General features: G+C 60.5%; 2 protein-coding genes and 1 long non-coding RNA gene across 5 annotated transcripts in view; 1 reads left to right on the forward strand and 2 right to left on the reverse strand.

Annotated features, from left to right (window-relative positions):
* Positions 1-9150, forward strand: part of MYDGF (myeloid derived growth factor) — a 12175-nt gene extending 3025 nt beyond the window's left edge. Inside the window, exons 3-6 of the mRNA XM_086699422.1 lie at positions 4308-4369; positions 5825-5906; positions 7163-7235; positions 8658-9150. Coding sequence (XP_086555548.1) covers positions 4308-4369; positions 5825-5906; positions 7163-7235; positions 8658-8737 — 297 coding nt within the window. The 3' untranslated portion in view covers positions 8738-9150. The remainder of the gene's footprint in view (positions 1-4307; positions 4370-5824; positions 5907-7162; positions 7236-8657) is intronic.
* Positions 3876-5829, reverse strand: LOC147583857 (uncharacterized). Its single transcript, XR_015248576.1, has 2 exons — positions 5322-5829; positions 3876-4469 (listed from the first exon to the last, which is right to left on the reverse strand). It is a non-coding gene; the product is annotated as an uncharacterized LOC147583857 (long non-coding RNA).
* A 1405-nt stretch (positions 9151-10555) lies between the features above and the next one.
* Positions 10556-25083, reverse strand: TIPE1 (TNF alpha induced protein 8 like 1). Of its 3 annotated transcripts, none has more exons than XM_025916044.2 (2): positions 24950-25083; positions 10556-12980 (listed from the first exon to the last, which is right to left on the reverse strand). In XM_025916044.2, exon 2 carries the CDS (start codon positions 12973-12975, stop codon positions 12415-12417), a length of 561 nt encoding a protein of 186 aa, XP_025771829.1. In that variant the 5' UTR covers positions 12976-12980; positions 24950-25083; the 3' UTR covers positions 10556-12414. The 3 variants fall into 3 exon arrangements, with proteins under 3 accessions (XP_025771829.1, XP_086555549.1, XP_086555550.1); XM_086699423.1 differs by lacking the exon at positions 24950-25083 and adding an exon at positions 23744-24899; XM_086699424.1 differs by lacking the exon at positions 24950-25083 and adding an exon at positions 14438-15142.
* Positions 25084-25351: the final 268 nt, after the last annotated feature.

Genomic DNA, 25351 nt, shown 5'->3' on the forward strand with positions numbered 1-25351 from the left:
GGATCCTTCCCTAGAGCCTTTGAACTGTTCTTGCGTCACCCATGAAAGAGCATCCTCCAGTTCACTAACGACGGCAGGTTCCCCCTATAATTCCACACAGTGAACAAAAGTCTGGATGCGAAGAGGCACGTGAGGTGCGGCTCTGTTCCCGGGAGCCTCTGTCAGGGGTATTTTGTTTGCCTTCCGTGGCAGCCTGGCGGTGACACCTTGGTTTGGACTTCTGGCCTCCAGAACCGGGAGGGAATACAGCGTAGCGGCTGTAAGGGAGGAGGTTTGTGATACTTCGTTACGGCAGCCCCGGGAAATAATGCCCGCGGCCACAGACTACAAAACAGCCAGGAACGCACGCACCAGTACAAAGAAGAACTCCGAGAATAAGGTACTGGTTTATTCAGGAGGGAGAGCTTCAAGGGTTCGGGAAGAGGCGCAAACAGACTTTCTCAAGATCGTTAGAATTAGAAGAAGAAGGGAAGAATTCGTCGTCCCTGTAAAAATCAGTAAACAGCATCTCCCTGTATCCCTGATTGTGCTTTGCTCCCAATCAACCAGACTTTGGGGAAAGCCTGCTCTCCTTCCAGAACAGTCTGTGGCATTGTGTCCCAACACGTCTCATTTCTTCCTCTCCACGGCCCCAGGAGGCCATACTGTTCTGCCATGACCTAGTTTCACACACGAGGACACAGAGGCCCGGGATCCCCCAGCTGGGAGAAGTGACCGAGGTCCCCAGGGCATACACCCCTAACTACTCTGTGCAGGAAACACCAGCAACTTGGAAAAGAGCGCGCGCGCACACACACACACGCCACCGATGAAACTCTCAGAGCTACAGCATTGGGGGAGGGAGAGCCAAGTTCAGTGGTGCCGGCTGGGGTGACTGTAGGCTGGAGCCTTGTCTTGGAGCAGCCGTTGCGTCACAAACTGGAATTCCAGCACTGGGCTGCTTTCGTTCATCTTGGAGGAGGGGGCTCATCCCGGAGGAAACCACCTAAGAAAAGCAGGTGTGCTGTGGTGCGGACTTGTTCCAGGAGCACCCGTCTGGAACTGTGACCGAGATCACAGGTAGCCGGCTGCCGGGGCGGGTGGCGCTGTGGGAGCCCGACGGGGCGCTCGGTGGCTGCTGAACGTGGCTGGTGCCCAGGACCCATGGGCTCCCCCCCCTCACCAGCGAACGGCTGGCCGGATTCTCAGCGGATGTGCAGGGATGGTTTGAGACGTTCTGTGGGTTCTACCTAGCGACATACAGGGCAGCACAGCAGAGGTGGCCCTCGGAGCAGCTGGAACGGCAGTCCGGGGGGCCGTCGCGGCCTCTCTGCAGAAGCGTCACCAGCAGAGAGAAGAGAAGAAACCCTGATTCCTAGCCGGCTCCCAGTGCCCCGCTCTCCAGCAGCTCGGACCCGAGGCGTCTGAGGGGGAACAGCCAGTGGTTCGTTCTGCAGGGGGTCGCCTGGGAGGCCGGTGCTGTCGGGTGACATTAGATCCAGGGTGACTCCTAATCTCTCAGTGCCCGCCAGGAGGCCCGGCAGCTGGAGCGCTTGGCCGTGGCTGGTGGGGATGCAGAGTGGCCATTTCTTACCAAGTCAAATGTACACTTGCCCTGTAACCTGGCACTTCCGCTGCTAGGGGTCTGCCCACTGGTAACGTGCACGACTGTCACAGCAGCGGGATTGACAGTGGCCAACGAGGGAAACAGCCCCAGTGTCCGTCGGTAGGTGAGTGGATACACGCAGTGTGTCCACCACGCACGCAGGGCAACATCACTTGGCCACGGACAGCAGCGAGGAGGCGCCCACACCCGCTGCCCCGTGAGGGACCCTGAACACACGACGCCCAGGGAAGGAACCAGACACGAGAGGCCCCAGAGTATATGATTCGACTTATGTGAAATGTCCAGAACAGGCTCATCCACCGACAAAGAAATGAGTTCCAGCTGCCAGAGACTGGGGAGACGGGGTGTGTGTGTGTGTGTGTGTGTGTGTGTGTGTGTGCGCGCGCGCGCGTGGGGGAGGGGTGACTGCCGAGGGAGATGGGGTTCTTTTCCGGGGAGGCGGAATGTTCCGGAACTAGGTCGTGGTGATGGGATGCACACCTGGGAACGTGCTAGAAAACACAGACTTGTTTGCTTTAGAAAAGTGAAAGGTCCAGTACGTAAATATTACCCAACGAAGCTATTGAACAAGTGACCTGTGGTCGCCCGCAGCAGCGTGGGTGAGCGTCCGGGGCCGCCTGCTGAGGGGAAACATACACAAGACCTGCCTACTGCCTGGTTCCTCTCGGAGGACGGTTTTGTAAAGGCCCAGCTCTGAGATGGGAGATGAGGTCCGCAGTTACCAGGATTTCGCGGGGAGGGGTTAAGTGCAGAGGGAAGGGGCCGGGGGATTCGGGGAGACAGGACTGGTCTGTACCTTGATGGGGTGGGGGACACACAACCGGAGGCGTTGGGCTCTGTCATGTCCCCTCTGTCGTGTGTGTCCTAATAAAAACTGCTAACAGCTGCCACTTAGGCGTCCTCTGTCACACCCAGCCACTTCTGTGCCCGGTTCCCCTAGCTGCACAGACAAGGTCCCAGGGGCTCAGGCCTTCCCAGAACACTCACGAGCGTCTGATGCCAGAGCTGGAGCCTTACCAGCTGCCCACCGTGCCAGCCACGAGACCACAGTCAAGTTCACGTAACCACAAGGTCACTCACAGTTGACCCTGCTGCTTAGAAGCTCTTGGTTTTAAACTGGGTTGGCGTTCATTTTTTCAAACCATGTTTAAATGTTTGCCTCATTTTCAAGAACCTTTTCAGAGCCGTGGCAAACCTCTGTCTCACAGCATAAAACCATTTCCAGGTGCTCAGAGGCCTTGGGGCCATGGACAGGTGCTTTTAAAAATTTTTTTCAGTTTTTAATTAATTTGAGAAGAGTGAGGGCATGATCAGGGGAAGGGCACAGTGGGAGAGGAAGAGAGAGAGAGGGAGAGAGGGAGAATCTTAAGCAGGCTGCATGTTCAGTGCAGAACCCAGTGTGGGGCTCAATCCCACAACCCTGGGATCTGGACCTGAACCTAAATCAAGAGTCAGGCACGCCACCGACCGAGCCACCCGGGCGCCCCTGGACAGGTGCTAATTTTAAACAGGGAGGAAAAAAAATCTGAGTCTGCGGGTATGGCCTGCAGCCGTCCCACCAGAATAATAGGTCCCCACCTCCATGCTGCAGGCAAGCGGCATCTAGATGACCATTTACTCCCATTATAATTAACCTAAACACGGCCTTGCTCTCCTTAATGAAGACGCTCTAACGTTAAATCAGGAATGCCAGTACTCGGTGTATATTATTAGTCCCGGGAGGGGACTGCAAACTCGCATTTTACTAGCAAAATACACAGATGCCGCAGGCAGCCCAGAACCGGCCGTGGTTGTCTGTTTCCGTTCACCGGGTTTTCAGAGGCCGTGAAAACTAGAAGAAACTGTTAGCGGTGTATTTGGGAATCACAACGTTTTTGATTTAAAAAAAATTTTTTTTAGCGTTTATTTATTTTTGAGAGACAGAAGAGGGGCAGAGAGAGAGGGAGACACAGAATCCGAAGGAGGCAGCAGGCTCTGTGCTGACAGCGGGGCTCGAACTCACGAACCTCGAGATCGAGACCTGAGCCGAAGTCGGACGCTTAACCGACTGAGCCACCCAGGCGCCCCTTTAATTGGATTTCTAGAAAGCTAACACCTCCACGTCATTGAAAAAGAAAAACACATAAAAAAGCTTTCTGGTGCCTTCCATTGTCCAGGCCCCACCCACATCCTCCGTGTCACCATGAGTATCACAGTCTTGGCGTTTGTGCTGAGGACGTTACAGTCATTCAACGAGCATGAATATACTGTGTTGCCTTTTATTTTACTGTTTATTTTTCTTGATAGGCTTTATTTTTCAGGGAAGTTTGAGATTCACAGCCAAAGTGGGCAGAAGGCACAGATTTTGATACCCCCCCCCCCCCCCCGGGTCCCCCGTGCACGGCCTCCCCCGTCAATGACGGCCGCCACCAGAGGGGACATCTGTTAGAGTCGCCGAACCCGCCCTGCCGCGTCATTGTGAGTCCCGGCCCGTAGCGGACACGGGGGTTCACGCTTGGTCCCGCTCCTGTGGGTTTGGACGAACGTGTGAGGGCACGTCCCCACCGTCACGGCCTCACCGCCCCTGAGCCAGGCTCCAGCCGGCTGGCCCAGGGAAGGTTCGCTCACTTTGCAGAACCAGAGCTGAACCTGAAACCCACAGAGTGTTCCGTGAGCAGTGAGGCCGCGGGCCCGGGACCGACCTGTGTCTTTCTCTCCCCAGAAGTGGCAGATGAGTCTGGGGACCAGCAAAGACCACCAGCACTTTACCTGCACCATCTGGAGGTAAGTCAGGGGTCCCGGGGTGGCGCCTCGCTGAGTCTGCTGTGGGTGCTCGCCTGGGGTGCTGGGAAGACAGGGTCCGACACCCCAGAGGGCGCACAGGCTGGGGGCAGACGTCACACAGGTACAGATCGGAGAGGGGGGTTTGCCACTGTGCGGGGGGTCGGTGGGGCGGGGAGGGCGCCCCAGGCAAACTCATGGACACTGAGGCCAAGAGGGGAGGGGGGAGGAAAGCAGCCCCGGGGGAGGGGTGGGGCTCCCCGCCATCATCACCCTCAGTCCCCCGCCCAGGCTTTGCAGTCCCGGAGCGCCACGAGCGAGCCACAGCCCAAGAAGGGACAGGAACGGGGGTGCTCAGCCCAGTGGGGGGTAGGGCGCTGGGGCTGTGTCGCATCATGTCCCTGCTCCCCTGGGCCCTGTGGCCTGGAACCGACTTCTCAAGCACTGGTTGTGGGTCTGGCACAGTGCAGGCCCTTTGGGGGAGACACGGAAGTCCGGGCTGGGATGCCCCCCTCAGGGGGCTGGGGTGAGCACGGGGGGACAGATCCACAGACAGGAGATACTTGGGTTGTGGCAGCAACAGCCGTAAAAAGACATGGGGTGTTTTAATTCGCTCATAGGCGCCACCTCACAGTCCCCTGCCTGGTGCCTTACAGACAGCAGGTGCCTGCCAGCAGCGTCGGGGGATCTTCTCCCCCACGCCCTGCACTGGCCCCTGTTGGCAACAGGCAGAGGCCCCAGGGGCCAGGAGCCCAGCGTCCTAGGCAGGCCCTGCCGAGAGGAGACCCCGTCCGCAGCCCCCTGGCCTCAGAAGCGTCCCCGGGGCAAGGGGCCCCGGGGCGTCCGTCTGTCTGCAGATCACCGCCCGGCACCAGGGCGTGTGAGCACCAGCCCTCTAGGTGCCCAAGGACCTGCTGGCCGCAAGGCCACCCGCTCAGCAAGAGGTCACGCCTACCTGGGCTGGCCTCCCGGTTCCGGACACTGACCGATCAGGCCCTGGCAGCCACCAGGGCTTAGAGAATCTGGGAGGCCCCCTGGACCCCCCCCCCACCTGCCCTCCTGGTGCGCCCCCAGGGGGGCTCTTCACACGGCACGCGCTGCCGGCCCCTCTCAGCCCCTCGCTGCTCTGGCCGTGCTGACCTCGTGGTCCTTCACCTGCCCCCATTTGCACCCTCCCCGGGACCTTTGCCCTCCGCCCAGGGCAGCTGTCTCCCTCCCCTGCCTAGTTAACTCCTGTACTTCTCACCGCCGGGGATGTTGCCATTTCTTGGTCCCCAGCACAATGCCTGGAAATGCCTTTGGCCCTCGATGACCAAGCATTCAGTGAATGAACGTAAGGTTTCCCATCCTAGAACAGCTGGGGCCCAGAAAGGAGAAACAGACCTGTCAGTAAATGAGCCGGACGAATGTTCTAGCAAAGAGGAAAGGCGGACCCTCTTGCCTGCCCCTCTTTCGCAGGCCCCAGGGCAAGTCCTACCTGTACTTCACGCAGTTCAAGGCGGAGGTGCGGGGCGCGGAGATCGAGTACGGCATGGCCTACGTGAGTACAGGCCGCGCGTGCGGGGGTGGCTGCCGCGGTTCGTGCCATCGCAGACTGCTCCTTTCAGACCACCGGCAGGGGTGGGGAGGCGGGTGAAGCGAGACAGACCTCAGGCCCCCAGGGGGAGATTCTGTAACCCGGGAGGACACGGGACGCCTCGCAGACTCCGGACCCGGACGTGTCAGGGAGATGGCACTGGGCCCAGAGACCCCTAGAGACCCGGTGGGCGGGGCAGGACACCTGGCCTCCCGGTCCTACCACCTGCCAGTCTCTGGCCAGTGCCCCCCTGCTGCCCAGGCCAACAGGAAGCCAGAGGGGAGGGGCCCACTCTCAAAGTCCTGGATGCTCAGCCCTGGGGACTCGGGCAGGGACGGCAAGGGCAGCAGCACAGGCGGTGGGCTCACAGGGGTGGGGGAGGGCCCCACGTGCCTCGGCTCCCGTGACCTGTCGTTCATGGCCCGGGCAGCCCCTTCTGCCACGCTCCTGGGCCCCGCTGCCCCCACCAGGGGCCGGCCACACTGCGGAGCCCCTCCCCTGGTCCCCCCCTTCTGCATTGAGGTCAGAAACAGTTGGAAAACCGCTTTATTGGTCCAAGAAGGGGAACCAGGAGGGACAGGCGTGAAGAGATCTGTTGCCAGGAACTGGCAAGGCCCTTGCAAAGCCTGCAGGCCAGGCCGGCTCGAGGGGGGCGGGGGGGGGGAGGCGGCTGGCCCTGTAGGGACTTCTGCAGGGACCTCGGTCCTGCTCTGAAGGCCCACCCGGGGTCATTGAGGATAATCTCCTTTTCTTAAAGTCGGCTCCTGATGGACTTTGATCACCCCGACAAAATACCTTCCCACTCTTGAGGGCCTGATCGCAGAACTGGGGCAAACAGACACGCCGCTGATCGAATTGCTCTCTGGGGTCCTGTCTTCCTTTAAAACTCTTGTTTAGCTGACTTGAGACACAAGTCTGACGTTTAAAAATTACAGTCGAGAGGCTGCGGTGTTTGTGTCCCTTCCATACGTTAACTGAAGGAAAAAAAACGAAGGGAATAACCTTCCTCCGAGGATCTGCAGCAAAGGCGTGACGTTTTAAGCCGGTTGACAATCTCTTAAGTGGATTAACCACCGGCTCCTCTGGATTTTGTTTCGTGCTTAGAAAAGCGTCAGGCGCCCCTTTGGTAAAAGCAGGTGGCTTTAGCCTGTGCTGCTCTGGGAAGCAGACCGGATCGTGTTCTTTCCTGATTAGAAAAGCTTCCACGGGTTCTTTTTCAGTCCAAAGCTGCGTTTGAAAGAGAAAGCGACGTCCCCCTGAAAAACGAGGAATTTGAAGTGACCAAAACAGCAGGTATGAAAGGATGGATTGTTGGGGGGCCCTGGGGGGGGCGCAGTCGGTTAAGCGAGCGGCTCTCGGTTCCGGCCCAGGGCATGATCTCCCGCTTGGTGGGTGTGAGCCCCGTGTGGAGCTCTGCGTGGACAGCGAGGGGTCTGCTGGGGATACTCTCTCTCTTTGCCTCTCCCCCACCTGCTCCCTCTTTCTCAAAATAAATAAGTTTTTAAAAAACACTTAAATAAAAAAAAAAAACAAGGGATGTTTGGTGCAGACAGGCCCCAGGTACACAGGCAGAGAAGATGGGGGGGCAGGGCGCCCCCATCGGAGGGAGGGGGGGCTACCCCTCAGCGCCCCAGCTTATAGCCCAGCGTCTGCGGACTGTTGCCCGAACACTAGTAGTTTTTTTCGGCTTCGTGGGGCAGACAGCCTCTGAGAGGGCAAAGGCGATCCGTCAGGCGCCACAGGTCACTGAGTAGGCGTGGCTGCGTTCTAATAAAACTTTATTGTGTGAACACGGAAGCGTGAACTGCCTATCCCGAAAATACCATTTTCCTGTTGGTTCTTGTTAAAGTTGTTTAAAACGTAGAAGCCACGCTTGGCCAGTCCCTGCTAGCGAACGGAGAGCGCGCGAGTCTGCTCGGAGCCCTGTGGCCCTTGGGGACACTCGGGGTCGCTCCACAGCACGGGGTCCTGTGACACCCACACAGCCTGGCCGTGCCGGGCTCTGTGACGAGGAAGAGTTCCTGTGCTTTTCACGCAGAAGGTGTCCGCGAGGCATCGAGGTTGCTGCCTGCCCCGTGTGTCACGGGGAGGCGGGGTTACCTCTGAGGTCAGGGAGCCCCTGGTGTCCTGAGCCGTGTTGGGCTCTGCGGGGCGGATGCTGGGCAGGAGGAGGGGTGGGAAGCGCCGCAGCCGGGGCTCCGGGGAGGGCGAGCGGTTAGGACGATGGCCACGGGAGTGGGGCCATGTGGTGGGGAGCCCTGAGGGTCCTGAGGGGCCGCAAAGATAAGGCGAAGGACCCCTGTGGTTGTGGGAGTCACCGGGCATAGGGATGGAGGAGGGGGGTGCAGTGGGCAGGGGTTTGGGGCATGAGGGGCCTTGGGTCTGGAAGGAGCCCTGTCATACCTGCAGGTCCTTGGAGGTGGGGGACTGTAGCGGTCAAGGACAAAGGAGGTGGGGTTGCCAGTGCAAACGGGAGGTGATGCAGCTCGGCCACCATCCCTTCTCACAGGATGACCTCGGCTCTTCCCACGCTGAGCTTTCCGGGGGGGGGGGGGGGGGGGGCGTTTCTGCTGCCCTCAGGACAGCCTCCCCTGTGTCCCTCACCCAGTAGACTTCAGGCCTGGGGGCCTTTCTGTGTCGGGTCCACTGTGGGGACGGTGCCCGGGCCTGGCCCGGGGCCTGGAGCGTCTCACCCCAGTGCTTCTTCTCTTGCAGTGTCCCACCGGCCCGGGGCGTTCAAGGCCGAGCTGTCCAAGCTGGTGATTGTGGCCAAGGCATCCCGCAGTGAGCTGTGACCGGGAGCCCCCGGCAAGGGTGGCTCTTCCCCATCCCCGCCGAGGGAGCTGGGCCCTGGGAGAGCTGGCGTGTTACTGGTCTTCTGGGGGGAGGGGGGGCCACTGTCGGTCGACGTCCTCTGAGCATGGAGCATGGGTCTGGGACCCACTGCCCATCTCTCTTACCGAAAGAGGCACGGACTGAGGCACTCGGTGGAGGACTCCCAGGGGGACTCCCGGCTTTTCTGAAACCAGTGCGCGCCTCCCTGTGGATCCGGCCAGGCGCCAGGTCACTCCCTGGAAGAGCGATCCTGCCGCCCTGCCTCCAAGCCTGCCGCTTTCTTGCAGTTTCCCCGGGGGACCTTCTTCCAGACTACCTGGGAGGAAATGAAGTGTTCTTTCGTATTTAAATAAATAAGACGATTGAAGAGCTACCACCCAGACTTGGCAACGGGCAGTAGGGGCTGCCTGTCTGGGCGCTCCGGGCTGGGGGCCCAGGGACGGGGCAGGGCCCGGGTGCCGGCACGCCCCTGCCTTGCTGGAGACCTGCGTCGGCCCGGGCACCTGCACTCTCCGCGTTGCCCGCAGAAGCGCCGGGCCCACGGCGGCCGAGCGCTCCAGGGTGGTTGGCTCAGCTAATCTCTTGGATGGCGGCATGGCGACTTAAAACACCAGCGGGGACGAACACCCACAGGCAAACACAAATGAAACCCCCAAGTGTCCCAGCCACTCAGAAGGGCCCTGGTCCTCCCAGCAGTGGGCCTGGGACTGTGACCCCCAGCTTGCCCGTCAGCCTGCCCTCTCACGGTGTCCTCTCGTGAGCACACGAGGGGAAGAGAAACCGCGAAACTGGGCTTTGGCCCGCCAGGCTGTGAATCGGATCCTTGCTAATGAGACGCACCTCGTGGGCTGGCCTCCCTCGTGCCGACCTGAGCAACGGGGCGCTGCGGTGACCCCAGTTGCCAGAGAAGAGGCGGGTGTTGGGGCTCCCGCCCAAGAGCGCACACCTACAGGAGGTGGGGTAGGACCGTCACCCCGTCTACACCCGCAGCGGGCACCCGTGTCAGGAGCAATTTCAGAGCTCGTTGTGGGCGCGTGAACAACGGCTGTTTCCAGAACAAATAACAAAGGGGGACTTCGGGGGGCCCACTTGACCCAAGAATGGATGGGCTTTGAGGTCTGGTAAGCACAGGGACCTGTGGGTGTCACAGGGACCCCGGTGAGGGCCGCAAGCCTCTGCCACTCCTGGATGTGAGGCTCGATGGACTGAAAAACCAAGTGATTCTCAACAGGCCCCCGGAGGTGGATAGCTGTCCAGGGCCTCCTGCAGACAAGGCAGCCGGAAACTGGCAGAAGGGACGCGGCCCCCGGGGCCGCTGAGGGTCACGTGGGCTGGATCCCGGCAGGAGGGACAGATGCTTCCACGGTCCGTCTGGAACCACCAAGCACGTCTGAATCCCTGGGCGTCCTCAAGGATGCAGAGCCCCGGGACACGGCAGGACATCTGGACACAAACTGGCTCCTCCTCGCCCCGCCCCCCCCCCCAGCCACGTGGAGGCATCCCCTTGTAGCTTTCAGGCAAACCCGCAAAGGACCCCACGCTGGCCCCGGGGGCTGTGGTCGTGATGAGGGGCCGAACCCGACCGAGCCATACAGGACAAGCTGTGCGGGCCCGCTGGTCTGTCCCGGCGCCCGCTGGAGCGGAAAGGGAACCCGTCGGCGAGGCCCACGGGCGGGTGACGTTACACGCAAGCTCGACTTGAAAGGCAAAAGCCCCGAGCCCCGGGAGGACAGGAGAAAGCTGTCAGCCCCAGCGATTCAGTCGCCAGTTGCACATAATGCCGACCGAAGATGTGTGCTTTTATTTGGAGAGCCGTGTCGTGCTCTTTGGTTTTTCTAAATTAAATCTCAGATTTATGGAAAGAGTCCAGGCAGGCTGGACAGCCCAGCAGGGCACAAGTACAGAGTGTTACGCACGTTGCTTGATGTAGCCCGCATGCAAAGCCGAGGACAAAGGTGCTCATGGGGGGCTTCTCGGGTACTCAGAATGCGCGTCCCTTCCTGAATGCGAACGGTCTCCCGACGGAAGATGGGAGGACACGTTTGCCTTCGAGGGCTGGGGCAGAGGTGGGAACAGTGGCTCTTGGGCAAGAGACCGTGGGCTTTTTCAGGGAAAAACCACACAAAGGCCACCCTGCATCTGGGGCCGTAATGGCTTGTGGGCCGTTGCAGCAGGCCGGGGTGGGGGGTGGGGGGGTGGGCGAAAGGGCCAGGTGGGGACTGTGGCAGGCCAGGGGGGCCGCGCCCATGCGGCCTCACCAGCAGGCAGTGCAGGCTCAGGCCAAGTTTTCGAGAAAACTCCAAACCTAGATTGGTACGTGTAACTTCCTTGTTTTGAACTAATGCCAAACGTCTCGAACGACGGACGGAGTCAACCAAACCCATCTTCTGGCCTAAAAAGGCCTGCAGGCCTCCCGTGTGAAGGCTTCGCCCAACAGACCTGGCTCTGCAAAAAACGGTCACGGGCCGTCATTTTCCCCGTCCCCGCGGGCGCCCAGAGTAACCTTCCCGGCGCGTCAGGGGACCGGCCTGTAGAGCGTTCTGCGGCCTGTTAAAACGCGTGTCCCCTTCCGACACACAGAAGTCACAGACTCACTCCCACACCCCACGTGCCCATCTGTGCCCCAAGGTGAGAGTGGCTCATCTTCCAGGGGTGTCGCCAAAGCCAGAATTGGCTGAGCTTTGCTCTCGGAGGTCTTGGGGAAACACCTGCCACCAAGCACAAGTGAAATCACCAGTTTTAAACGGGCGCGCATCTCCGATGGCTTTCCCCTTGAGCCCCGAGCAAGGGGCACACTCCGTCCCCTCCCGCGTGGGAGTCAGGGCAGCGATCCCAACCAAATCCTCGCCCACAGCCCCCACCCCCGCACTCTCCTGGCTGCCTGCGCTCGACCCCCAGGGCAAGAGCGGGAATCTGTGCCCTCCTAGCCCTGGAGGCGGAGGCGGGAGTCTGCAGTCAAGGTGTCCCTTGGGCTGGTTCCTTCCGAAGGCCGTTCAGGCGGCTCTCCCAGTTTCTGGAGGCTGCTGGCTGGTAGACAGCCATCCAGAGTCTGCCCCCACCTTCACACGGCCTTCTCTGTCTGAATGTCCCCTTACGAGGACGCCAGTCATGCGGCATCAGGGGCCCACCCCCGCTCCAGCGTGACCTCAACTGATTCCATCGGCGAGGACCCTATTTCCAAACAAGGGCGCATTCAGAGGTTCTGGGGGCTAGAACTTCAACCAAAGAATTTGGGGAGCTGCAGCTCACCCCCACAACACTCCCTTTCTTCCCGTTCACCACGACCCTGTCGGAAGGAACAGGCAACATCGTTAACATGACGAGGTGGCAGGTGCCAGCCTTCTGAAGCATCGAGGGAGTGTAGGGGTGCTGGGGGTCAGGTCAGGCAGGCCTGGGTGGGCAGCAGCCTCGGGGTGCGTGGGGAGGCCGCGCCCCCGCAGGCTGAGCTCTTCTCCTGTTGAGACGGTGCGGGAGGAGGGGCGACCAGAGTCCTTAAAACCGCCGCCTCCAACGGATCAGCATCTTCTCGGGGGGAAGGCCGCCTGTCCCGGGGATTTGGCCAGAATCGGGCGGGAGAAAAGAGGTTCTAGAACGACCCCCACCCCCCCTCCCCCCTCAGGAAACCCCGGGCCGGAGGTCATATGCTGTCCTCGTCCAGCATCCGGGTGAGGCCCTCGCAGATCCGGCGCAGGTGCGAGCGGTAGGGCTCGGTGGGGCCGTAGAGCGCGGCCAGGAAGTCGCAGTCGGCCAAGTGGCCGAAGACGTGGTTGATGCGGCCGTGGGACTTGGCGGTCAGGTGCGCGCCCACGGCCTGGTGCAGCAGGTCCCGGCACTCGTGCAGGCCGGCGGCCAGCACGCGCCGGTCGAAGGTGAAGTCCACCTGGTGGAAGCTGACGGCCGTCATGGCGAGGCGGCGCGCCCCCTGGCGGAAGCGCTGCAGCAGCGCCAGCTCCTCGCCGCCCAGCTGGCCGCCGCGGAGCAGGACGCCCAGCTTCACGGCCACCTTGACCAGGTTCTTGACCATCCTCTGGGCCTCCTTGCGGCTGCGGGTGAACTCCTTGGTGGCGCGGTACAGCTCGTCCAGCACCTCGCCGCTCGCGTCATCGATGAACACGGCCACCGTGGCCTTGGACGCCATCTTGCCCAGCAGCTTCTTCTGCGCCTGCAGGGCCAGGCTCTTGGTGCTGAACGTGTCCATCCGCCCTGCCAGGGGGAGAGGCAGAGGGTCGTCAGTCCCCGCGGCCCGTCAATTCCGGGGACCTTCCCGGAGGGCCCCTTTGGAGTGCTACCGCGTCATCCCAGTCTGTGAAATGGGCCCGAGCCTGCCCAACCCACGAGCCCGCTGCGAGGCACACGACTGGGTGCAGGGCGGGGGCACGTCGGCCGCGACCGGGAGCCACGCGATGCCACGGTGTGGGCTCCCCAGAGCTGCCGGGCACAGGCAGGCCTCCCGGAGGAAGCGACAGGTGACAAAGCGGGTGGAGGGGCACTGCCCGGGCCGACAGAGCTTCAGGCCTGGAGGCGGGCCGTTTTGTCTCTCTGTTTAAGGAAGCTCTGTGCCCAAGGCGGGGCTTGAGCTCAAGACTCTGATGTTCGGGGCACCCGGGTGGCACGGTCGGTCGAGTGACTCTTCGTTTGGGCTCAGGTCATGGTCTCGGGGTCGGGGGATCGAGCCCCACCCGACGCTCCGCGCCGAGCGGAGAAAGATCCTCTCTCTCTCTCACACCCTTTCCCCACTCTCTAAAAAATAAAAATAAAAGTGAAAAAAAAAAGGAAGGAGGGGGACATCTGGGCAGGATGTTCTGAAGGCCACCGCTTGCGGGCCCGGCACCAGCCTTGCCGCGGGGTTGAGGAGGACCTCACGGTGCGTTACGACAGGTGGATTCCAAGCCCCTGAAGTCCCGCCGGGCATTCCCCGCCCCCATCCTGCAGTGCAGTGAGACGGGGTCCCAGGCCCCAGCTGTTCAGAGTGGCGGAGCCCAGTTGTTCCCAATCCCGCAGCCTTACTGGCCCTGTGCGTTTACAGCAGACGGCCCGAGGCCCGCCTCCGGCGTGGGCAGCATCCTGGGCTGTGGGGCCTGGGGGGGGGTCACGAGTGAGGTTTCTAGAAACATCGTTCCAATGCCGCCGCCTGTGATATGGAAACACTGACCTGTGACAGCTCCCACCCTTCCTGGGCTGGGACAGTGGCAAGGGGCGTGGCAGTCCAGCCCTCGGTGAACAGGGACCTGTCTCCATGTCAGACTACTGGATTCCCCAAGCTCCGGAGCCTCCCTCCAGCCGCCTCCTTCCTATAGTGCCAGAATCTTCCTAAGCTGCACATCTGAGCATGGACCGTTTTCTTCTGAGGACGCGGGTCCCAGGACCAAGCCCCACACCCCATTCAGATCCCGGCATCTTTGCCGGTAAACTCCTATTCATCCCCCAAAGCCCTGGCCCCTGAGCCCCGGCCTCTTCTCGAAGTTTCATCCCTTAGCTCCGCTTCGATCCTGTCTCCTCTAGGAAGCCATCCCCGAACAAACCCACGGTGAGGCACGGCCTCTGGGCCACACAGTGCCCCTCCATCCCCCATCACTGCTCCGCCCCTGCCCCGGGCTTCACTCCCCAACCGTGCCTTGTCACCCCAGCCCACGGGGGAGGGAAGAGGCCTGATTCCTTACCTGCTGTGTCCTTGGAGACTCCAGAAAAATGAATGAGGCGAGCCTGAGAGCCACCTCCGGCCCTCACCCATCGCCCCAGGCCCTGGTCGAAGCCACCCCCACCCCAGCCCCAGGCCAGCCGGACCAGGAATGCCCCGTGGGTGCCCACTCAGCCCAGAGCCCCCACAAAGACCATCTTTGTGCGAGCTCACACCCCGGGAGAAGTCCCCTCCGCCTGCGCTGCCCTCAGAGGTCAGGGTGGCCACGGCGAGGACTGGACCGCCTTCCCTGCCCCCCACACCAGTCACCAGACCCCGGGGCTACACAGGCCTGGGCCAGAGCAGGGGTGCTGCTGACTCAGCACCACGGGGCAGGCCCTGAGCCGGCAGCGTGTGACCGTTTCCTCATATCCGCCGGGTATTAGGCTGGCTGCCAGTTTGTTGAAGAAATGACACAGGCTCAGAGAGCCTGAGCCACGGCCCCAAGGCCACACAGCAATACCCTTGACCGCCCGCCTCTGCGTGCCTAACTTCCTCCGCCTTCCCCGCTTGACGCCTGCAAATCACCCGAGTTTCTCGGGCACCGGGAGCTGTGTCAGCCACAGATCCAGCCCCCCGGGGCCTGACTGCTTAGCCAAGCAACATAACCGCCCCATGCCTCAGTTTCCCCATCTGTAAAATGGGGAAGATAGAACTCTGTCCTAGGGCAGAAGGTTGTGGCCAATCCAATGCCCTCCCTTCCCCCCCCCCCCACCTCCACCCAGGCTGCGAGCTTCCCTTGGGCCAGAAGCTGGATGCCACGGCCTAGAATTCCGCCATTCAAGCTCCCTGAATGGACACACCTACTTCTCTGTCAGACTCTCTGGAAAAAGAGCGGCTTGGCACAAGGGGTGCCCGTGCCGCCCTGCTGCCTCCCACCCATTTCTCTAGAATGTTCTGTCCTGTTCCCTCTACCGGGGCCCCTCCTCTCCCTATTACTCATCCTGTAAACTGCTCATCCAAATCTCAGTGTCACAGTCACCTCCTCCTGGAAGGCTTCCTGGATGTCCCAGGCTGGGCCAGGTGCCTGGCGGCTCCCGTGGCGCCCTGGCGTGCTCCATTTTGGCCTCGTACCCTTTGGTTTCATTGCTCATCTCCCTGGCCTGACGGCGCAGGCAGGGACTGGGTCTCCCTTGTCCACACCGTGCCTCCAGCAGTCAGCCCGGGGCCTGGTACACAGCGGGCACCCCGCAAGCGTTCGTTGAATGCATGAGGGAAAGGATGTCCGCGAACGCAAACGAGAAGAAACCCCAAGGTCCTGAGTCCAGTCTCCCCAGCTTACAGATGAACAAACTGAGGCTCAGAGAGGAAAAGGCCTTTCCCTGGGTCCAGGGATGAGGCCAAGGTACCTGGACCCTAAGTGCCCTGGAGCCCTGGTCTTGCGGCCTATCTCAGTCGCTGTGTGACCCTCGGGAGGATTCCATCCGTCTCTGGGCCTTGGCTCTCCAATCTGCCAAGTCCTGAGGTGGGATGTGCCGGGAGGGGAGCTGGGCCCTCAGCAGGACCTCCCTCCTAAGCCCAGAAGGAAAAGGGAGCCTCCCTCTCGGCCTCCACACTCCTAACCCCTCCGGCCAGTCCCCAGACCCGCTGACACCTGGGCCAGCCCGGCTGCGTGACCCCCCCCCCATCCCTGACCCATTGTTGTGCCAGGAACCCCCATCCACGCAGCCAGACAGGGAGATGACTACTGTCCCGGGGGAGCGGGCCACAGACTAAAATAGACCCCGGCCTTCCTTCCTTCCTGTGCACTCACCCAGGTCTGAGGGCGGGCAAGCCAGGAGGCGGCCAGACGGCCACATCAGCCCTTCTGGGGCGGGGCCTTCCCAGGGACTGCCGAGGGGCTCGGGGACCAGACGGTCAAGTGTCCACAGTCCCTGATCACCAAATGCCAGGGCACCCCACTGTCCTCAAAGCTGAAAAAGCCTGCTAAAGGATCAAGGGCGTGGCTGGACCATTCACTCGGTCACTGTATGAGCATTTATGGAGCACCAACTGTGTCCCAGGCACTGGGTTTACTGGAATGACCAAAAGAGCTCCCGGCCCTGCCTTCCGGGGGACTCCAGCCTTGTAGAGCCAAGCCACCTCGTCACTCACAAAATACTTTGGGAGGGGGCACCCAGCTGGCTCAGTCGGGAGAGCGTGCGACTCTTGATCTTGGGGTCGTGAGTTCGAGCCCCACCTTGGGTGTAGAGATTACTTAAAAACAAAATCTTTTTGACATAAATAAGTCTATGAAACAGATTGCGATAAAGGTGGCAGGCAGCCTGAGGCAGACGGATCAGGGAAGGGGTGTGGAACATTCCATATTCTGTACAAAATGTTTGTACAAGTGCAAAAAGCCATCAGGCTGCTGTGGTTGTGCGACTGTGTGATTATGCTGCAACCCGGCAAGCTGCACACTTTGAAAGGGTAAGTTCTATGGTCATGTGAATTAGATCTCGATCACACACACACACACACACACACACACACACACACCTGTAACCTTTCTCCAAAGAAGATCCATAAGTGGCCAGCCAGCAGCTGAAAAGATGCTCAGCATCATTGGCCAGTCGGGAAATCACGATGACTTCACCCCACCCCCACCCCCCACCCCCCACCTCCCCGCCAGGATGGTGGCCGTCGCAGCAACGGACAACAGCAAGCGTCAGCAAGGGTGCGGAGACACCACGGCCCTCGGACACGGCTGGTGGGAGTGGGAAACGGGGCAGCTGCTGTGTAAACCGGTTTTCCGGCAGCTCCTCAAACACCCACAGACTTACCCCCAGGACCCAGCAATTCCGCTCCCAGGCATCTGCCCAGAAGACGTGGGAACGGAGAGCCATGCAGACCGCGCACGCGCACGCGCACGGCGGCGCGGTTCACGCGGCCAAGGGGTGGCGTCAACCCAAGTGGCCGCCAGTGGGTGAAGGGACAAACAGGGCGTGTCCGCAGGGTGCTGGACTATTGCCCTGGAACGTCACTCGGCCGCGAGCAGGAGCTAGGCGCCGGCGGACGGACCCGAACACACGCCGCTCAGGGAGGGGACCCGACACGGGAGGCCACACGGGCTGTGAGTTCGCGGGTGTGAAACGCCCAGAACGGGCTCGTCCAGGGACGGGAAGGGGGCTCGTGGTTGTCAGGGGCTGGGGAGGGGGTGATGGCTGATGCGGATGGGACTTCATTTTGGGGAGAGGGAATATTCTGGAAGTTGAACACTTTAAAGCAGTGAATTTTATATGACGATTACATCTCCTCAAGCCAAACACTTCATTCATATATATATATATATATATATATATATATATATATATATATATATATATTTTACACCTCTGTGACCCTTCCTGTATACATTTTAGGCCTCATTTTTTAAATGTTAAATAAATTTATCAGGATTTGGCCCATATTGTGGCACAAATAAAAGGGTGGCTCGAGTTGAGATCTGTAAATCACTTCCACCTTGCCAGGCACACGGCGGACACCCGGGGATATGTGGCTGATGGAAAAGGATTCCCTCCTGGCAAGGTCAGGCCCCCGCACTTGAGGACAGAGCGTCTCTTACAGGTTGGCATAGGGGGCGACGCGGTGACCTTGTAGCTACAAATTCCCATCAGAGAGCGCCCCCACCAGGCGCCTGGCTGGCTCAGTCGGTTAAGCATCCAACTCTTGGTTTCGGCCCAGGTCCCGATCTCACGGGTTTGTGACATCGAGCTCCAAGTCAGGCTGCACGATGGCACAGTGGCACCTGCTTGGGATTCTCTCTCTCCTTCTCTCTGCCCCTCCCCCAGTCGTTCTCTCTCTCTCTCTCTCTCTCTCTCTCTCTCTCAAAATAAACTTTAAAAAAATTTTTTTTAAGTTAAAAAATAAAGTAAAAGCGTGCAAAACCCCACTCGGTGGTTTATGTTTTTGGCAGAACGTTAGGACGTGGGGGCCCGGGGGCTGCTCCAGGCACGTGGCTGGCTGCCTCGTGTCTCTGGTCCCTGTCCACCCCCCCCCCCCCAGTGCCAGAACATCCTGTTATCATCACAAGCAAAAAGAAAGCCCTCCAAATCTCCAAAAAGGCCCCCAAGAGGCATCTCCTTTGCCGGAGGGCAGAGACACCAGAACCCAGTGAACACAAAACAAACAGGGTAATTTCAGAGAGAGAGGGGCCAAGGGGGGTGGTGACAGCCAGGGACAGCAGGTGACCTTGGCCAGGGTAGTCAGGAAAGCCTCTCTAGAGGTGGAGCTGCTGGAACTGGCACCTGGAAGGACAAGGTCTGGGGGAAAGGTGAGCCAGGCAGAGGACATAGCTAGTGCAAAGGCCCTGGGGCAGGACTGTGCCTGGTGTGTTAGAGGAGCAGCGAGGAGAGTGAAGGCCACCGTCCAGGTCCTCCCACAGCCCCGACCCCTCCCCACTGGGACTCCACACAGGCCCCATGCCCTTGGGGGCAGCTTTCCTATCTATGAAATGGGTGTCCAGGTACAGAGTCCTTGGCTCTGTTGACTCTTGCCCTGCCCCAGCACTCTAGAGCCCAGTCCTCCTCTGCCAACCCCACTTTGTCTTTTGGACTCCAAGCTTTGCCCTCGTCCCCAGTATGGACACTCCAAACGCCCTGCACAATGGCCACCGATGCTGACCTTGAACCTGTAGAGGCAAAGGTTGGAGGCAGGACTGTACCTGAGCCTCCCTGGGCAGGTGCAGGGCACACACCCGTCCCCCCCAGTGGCCCCTGTTCTGTCTGATCCCCTCGGTTCCCAAACCCAGGAGCCGGGCCAACCTCCCCCTCGCTCGGGCCACGACCCCGTCCACCAGTGTCCCCGGGGCTCAGTCGGTTCCAGCCTCGCCCATGCCCTCGCCGCCCCTGCGTGTGCGGCGCCTCTGGGGTTGGGGGTAGGGGGCCTTCTCAGCCTCGAGAACCCCCCGCTCCGAGAGGCTCTCCCTGACGCGGCAAACCATTCACCCCTGGTCTCCCCCGTCCAACCTGGACTCGCTACAACCCACCCACACATGCCCAGGGCACAGTCCCACTGCGGGGGGGCCCTCAGCCCCCACACGTTTCTGGTTCGACACCCTGGGCGGGGGGACGACAGGGATGTGGAGGTGGGGGGCGGGGGACAGGGATGCCCCAGGGCAGGAGATCCAACTTTCCGGCGTCCTCACTGCCCCACAGGTGCCCCGCGAAGGCGACATCCCATTCGCCGCACGCTGAAAACTTCGCACCCGTTACCAGCTTTCCAGAAGAAACAAACGTGCCCCCGTATGTTTCTCCCCACATGAAGGACGTGCGTCCCACGATTTGCAAACACAGTAAACTATACCGGCTCTGCGGAGCCGATCGAGTCTCACCAAATGCTCCCGATGGGTTTTGCCAAACTGGTTTCGGTAGCGAAACCAGGGGCGTGCTTGGCAAACACGTGTGGGGCCGGCACGGGTGGCCTCTGACGTGTGCCTGCACACGAACAAGCCAGACGAGCGTGACACAGCGAGAACGAGGACTCCGCGCATCCATCAGCAGGGAGAGCAAGTTCCGAATCCGACGGTCGTTTTCCAACAGGGGGAGGAGACTGCCTCCTCGGGGCTTTGGGGCAGCCGCAGATGTGACACTTTCTTAAGTTTAATTTTCCTCATCGACAGTTTGTTCGGCGCCGCTTTCTTGAGTCAGACCGGGAGGTGGCAAACCAAGGCAAACCACCGCCTGTTTGTATCAATAAAGTTTTATTGGCACAGGGCCACAGCCACGGGCTCCCCTGCTCCCTATGGCTGTCTTCACCCTCTAACGGCAGCCGCGAATACATGGGACGCGACCGAACGGCGTAAGAAGCCGAAAATACTTAACTACTGGGCCCTTCGTGGAAAAAGTTGGCCAACCCCGGGTCTAGACGACCAACAGAACAATAAATCCCACCCCGATCTGTGGTGGTTGCCAATTTCCGTGGTGTAAATTTCCCCACCGTGGCCAATTTCAAGCTTCCGCCGCGACGTGAGCGAACGTGGGGGCTCACCGTTTCCCCCAAACACATACGGCAGATAAACGTGGCTTCAAGAGCGCAGATTATAGTAAGAGACGGGAGAATAATTAGAAAGTTACGATTTATGACTATTTATGACTTTGCTTTTTGTAAGTTTTATCAACATACGATTCACCTACCATAAAATCCGCCCTTTAGTTTTTGAGGTTTATTTTTTTTTTATTATTATTTTTTATATATATATATTTTTATTTATTTTTTTTTTTTTTAGTAATCTCTACACCCAACGTGGGGCTCAGACTCACGACCCCAAGATCAAGAGTCGCGCGCTCTGCGGACTGAACCAGCCAGGGGCCCCAAACTTTGCCCTCTTAAAGTGTACAACTGAGGGGCACCTGAGTGGTTCAGTAAGGGAAACTACCACCTCTTGATTTCGGCTCAGGTGGTGATCTCACAGTTCGTGGGATCGAGCCCCACGTCGGGCTCTGCAATGACAGTGTGGAGCCTGCTTGGGATTCTCTGTCTCTCCCTCTCTCTGCCCCTCCCCTGCTTGTTTTCTTTTTCATTTTTTTTAAATTTATTTTTGAGAGAGAGAGAGAGAGAGAGAGAGAGCGCCAGCGGGAGAGGGGCAGAGAGGGAGACACAGCATCCGAAGCAGGCTCCAGGCTCCGAGCTGTCAGCACAGAGCCCGACGGGGGGCTTGAACCCACGAACTGTGAGATCGTGACATGAGCCGAAGTCGGACGCTCAACCGACTGAGCCACCCAGACGCCTCCCCGCCCCACCCCCTGCTTGTTTTCTCTCTCTCTCTCAAAATACATAAATTAACTTAAAAAAAAAAAATAAAGTGTAAAACTCAGCGGCTTTGATACCTTCATAGAGTTGTGGAACCATCACCACTAATTCCAGAACATTCCATCACCCTAAAAAGAAGCCCCATCCCCATCAGCAGTCACCCCCCCCATCCCTGGCCCCCACGAAACCCCTTCCTGTCCGTGGAGGAGCCTGTTCTGGACGTTTCACACACGCGGACTCACGCCCCGCGTGGCCTCTCGTGTCTGCTTCCCTCCCTGAGCGTCGTGTGTTCGGGGCCCGTCCGCGGGGCGGCGGGGGTGGGCGCCTCGCTCCTTTTTATGGCCAAATAATATTCTACACCTCCGTTAGAATAAACATTATTAAAACATAATGTATTGAACTGTAGGGTCACAGTCTGTCGCTTTTCATAATGGCTGTGTTTAACAACCCGACCGTGAAATTCCTGACCGGGTGGCAAGTGACTCCCGCGGGCTGGGACGAGCCAGCTGCCGCCGGCCCCTGGTCCACGGGCACCCTGTCCCCACCACATGAATTCTTTATGTCCCACACAAAGGGTGTTAATAATTGATGAGCCAGCTCAGCAGGGCCAGGCCGCCACTCCACCCCGCGTCTCCGAGCCCCAGCTGCGGTGGCCCACGGTGGCCTCGGGGGCCCCGGGCCTCTGTCCACAGCAGCAAATGCCCCCGCCGTCCCTGTTCCCGCACGATACCCGCTGCCAACACGAGGGCACCCGGTGCGTCGGGCTCTGACCAACCGTCGCTCGGACCTCACACTCCGTGCCCGTTTTAAGTAAGGCAAGAGGAAGAAAGGAATCGCTGGTCTGAGGGGCCTGGGGCACCCACGGTTTTCAAAGCGGGTTCTCCAGAGCCTTCGAGTGGCCTCCCCAAGGACGGGCGGGGTCTGGCCACCTGCTGGCGGCAGCGGGAGCCCGATTTCCGCTGAGGCAGAGCTTGGGGGCCAAGCAAGAGTGTCGGGAGACCACGGCCCACCCTCTGCAGGAAAGGCCAGGCCGGGCTGGGCCTCGGGCCAAGCAGGTGTTTAGCAGCAAGTGAAGGAGGCTTCAGGGTCCTGTGGCAGGAATGTGGACGCAGCCCCGCCTCCCCTCTTCACAGCCTGAGCTGGGCCCCTGGGCCCAGGGCCGCCCCCCCCCCCCCCCCCAGGATCCTGCTCTCACAACTCCCCATCAGGCCTCCCTGCAGCAGCCACCGGGGGGCGCCCATGAGCACCTGAGTCAGGACCCAGTCCTCTGCCAGGGTAAAAGTCCAAGTTCTCCCCTTTGCCCACGGGACCGTTCGGGACCTGCCTCCAACTCCATCCCCTCGCTGCCCTCCCCTCCTCCCTCCTCCCCTCACTCACTGTGCTCCTGGGCCTCCTCACTATTCCTCCAAAACTCCAGGCCTGGCCCTGCCCCAGGGCCTTTGCATGGGTTGCGTCCCCTGACTGGAATGCCCTTCCCACCAGGCCTCCACGTGACTGTTTCTTTCTTGCCGTTCAGGCCTCAGCTCACATGTCACCTCGTCAGGAGTCCCTCCCGCATCCCCCACCTAAACTGACTTCCACATCCCGCCCGTCTGTGTCTCTATCATCTTCATGCAGTTACAATTAAGCATGAGGATATTTCTGGATGGACGAACACCCATATCCCCCAAGTCCGATCTGAGAGCCAAGCGAGGGAGGGCACCGGCTCGGCCTTGGTCGGTGCTGGGTCCTCGGCGCCCTGCACCAGGCTGTGGCTCCCAGCAGGTGTTCAGAAGCTGTCGAATGAATAAATGACCTCCCAGCACCAGGGAGGGATAAAGTCCAAGAGCTCACACGAGGTCCTCACTGTCCAGCCAGGGAAACTAAGGCCCACAGAGAGAGACAGGGGCAGCCCAAGGTCCCATAGCAGCACAGCACGAGCCCCTCTGGAGGGGGGGCTCCCCCAGGTAAATGCTCCCCACATTCCACTACCCCACTGGATAGCAGTGGAAATCGAGGCCTGGAGAATGGGGCCTTAGGAGATCCCAAGGGCTCAGCCAGAGGAGCTCCCAGGAAAGCTCAGGCGGGGGATCCCAGGGAGTTATCTCGTGGTGGGGGGGCCCAGGGGAGGTGCCCCGGTACCTGGTCCTGGCCTGTCCAACTCTAGGACCCCACCTCTAGGTCTCTAACCCCTGGGGCTGCACCCGGACAACCTCCAGTCATTATTCAGCATCTGCCTCTGGGCGGGGACCTTTCCGCCACCACAGCTGGAGCTGTGTCCTCAGGCATCCCCTCCTGGCCCCATGGGACAGACAGGGGCACTGAAGCCTCTGAAACCCCACCACATGGGATCACCAAGCAACGAGAGGCCCCTCTCCTCCCCAGGCCTCAGATGAGGAAACAGGTTCAGAGGGGCGTCTGACCTGCCCAAGGCCACACAGCCAGAGGGGACGTCACGGGGCCTCCAATCTGCACCTGTCTGACTCATCTATTGGCTTAAGGACCTCCCGCCTTCATCAGAGCAGGCTTCAAGCCCCCCCGCGAGCACTCCACCCCCCACCCCAGGGGCCTGGGCACTCACCCACCACCAGCATCCCAGACCACCAGGCCTGTCGAGTGGGAAAAGCACAGCCCAGGTGTTTGTGTGGCTGGGGCTTTGTTCCGGTTTCCATAGGTACAGCGTCCCTGGGCCGGCCCCTCTAGGATCCTCCCAGCTGCCCAGCCCTTGCCTGGCAGTCCCCTGGCCCAGCCCATCTAGGCAACTGGTTATGTTTTAAAATTGGTGCCCGCGGACCCGGCATAGCCATGAAGGAACAGCCCGGGCAGAGACCCCGGGGCAGGGCCCCGTCTGGCGTGTTGGAGGAACGTGGAGGTTGGTAAGGCTGGAGCAGAGCGAATGAGTGAAGGGGAGAGAGGGAGGGCCCGGAGGAGACACATTCCTGCATTTAATCCTGGAAGCAGCCCTCTCCCCCAGGGAACTGTGGTCCTTCCCACTTTACAGACAGGAAACTGAGGCTCAGAGAATCCAATCACTGGTTTCTGATACCAAGGTGAGTGACAGATCGAGAACCTATCCCTCTGATTCCAAGGTCTAGACCCTACGACCACTAGGCTGAACTGCCCTCACCCCACTGTGCCCCCCCTCCCGGGCATTCAGCTCCCCAAGCTGGGCTCAGGTATGCTCAGGAAGCAACCTCGGAGGCCTGTTTACAGCTGCGACTGTCCCTCCTCCAGGAGAACGCCCCCAGGATAGAGGAGGCGGTGATGCGTGCGGATATGGGTCAGGTCACCTGCCAATTACCTTGGCAGCCACAGTCCCAATTCACAGCTGACAAAACTGAGGCCAAAGCTTCAGGGCACTGAGGAGCTCCCAGGTGGCCAGTCTGGGTGGGCCTGGCCATGACTCTTCCAGCCGCCTGGACCAGTCAGAAGCCACACGCATGCCCATCGTCACACCTGTGGCCAGGCTGTCCACCACTGGAATGCCCTCCCGACTCTGGAATCTGGCCCTAGCGCCTGGCACCCTGCACCGTGAAAGGGGCAGAGTCCATCAGAATCCCCATGCGGGTGAGGGGACGCTGGACTCAGAGCACAGCCCCACGGTAGGGAGGGCAGTTCACCCAGTCTGCCTCCCCCTACCCCACACAGTCAGAGTGACAGGGACACCGAAGGAAAGGAAGAAACAGAGGCAGGAATACAGACAGGAGGAGGAGGGGCATGGGGGCGACACAGACAGGGCGTCCAGACGGCCCCCGAGGTGCGGAGCGCCGCGGCATCGCTCGCTCACCTACTCTCCGGGTCCTGTCCGTCGGTCCGACCGTCGAGGCTCCGTAAGGCCGCTCCCGAGGGGCCGTTGCGGCGGCCGCGGGACTCGCGCGGGAGGACTGAGAAGGGACGGGACGGGCGGGGCGGGGCGGGAAGCTCGGCCCCGCCCCCATCGCACCGCCCCCCGTCGCCCCGCCCCGCGGCTCCGCCCCGCTCTGTCCCCGCCCGCGCGGAAAGGCCCTAAGAGGGGCCGGCGGCGGGGGCGGGCGGAGGACGTAGGCTCAGCCAATGGCAGAGCCGGCGACGTACGAAGAGGCCAATGGGAGAAAGTCGCCGGGAGGGGCGGGGTCTGGGGCGGGGCCAGGCAGCTGCGGGGAGATTCCCCCGGAATCGTGGAATGGGCCGGATGCGGCGTGGGGCGGGG

This window comes from Puma concolor, chromosome A2, assembly GCF_028749965.1.
Source record: "Puma concolor isolate L17-30 chromosome A2, mPumCon1.1.hap2, whole genome shotgun sequence".
NCBI classification, from domain to species: Eukaryota; Metazoa; Chordata; class Mammalia; order Carnivora; family Felidae; genus Puma; species Puma concolor.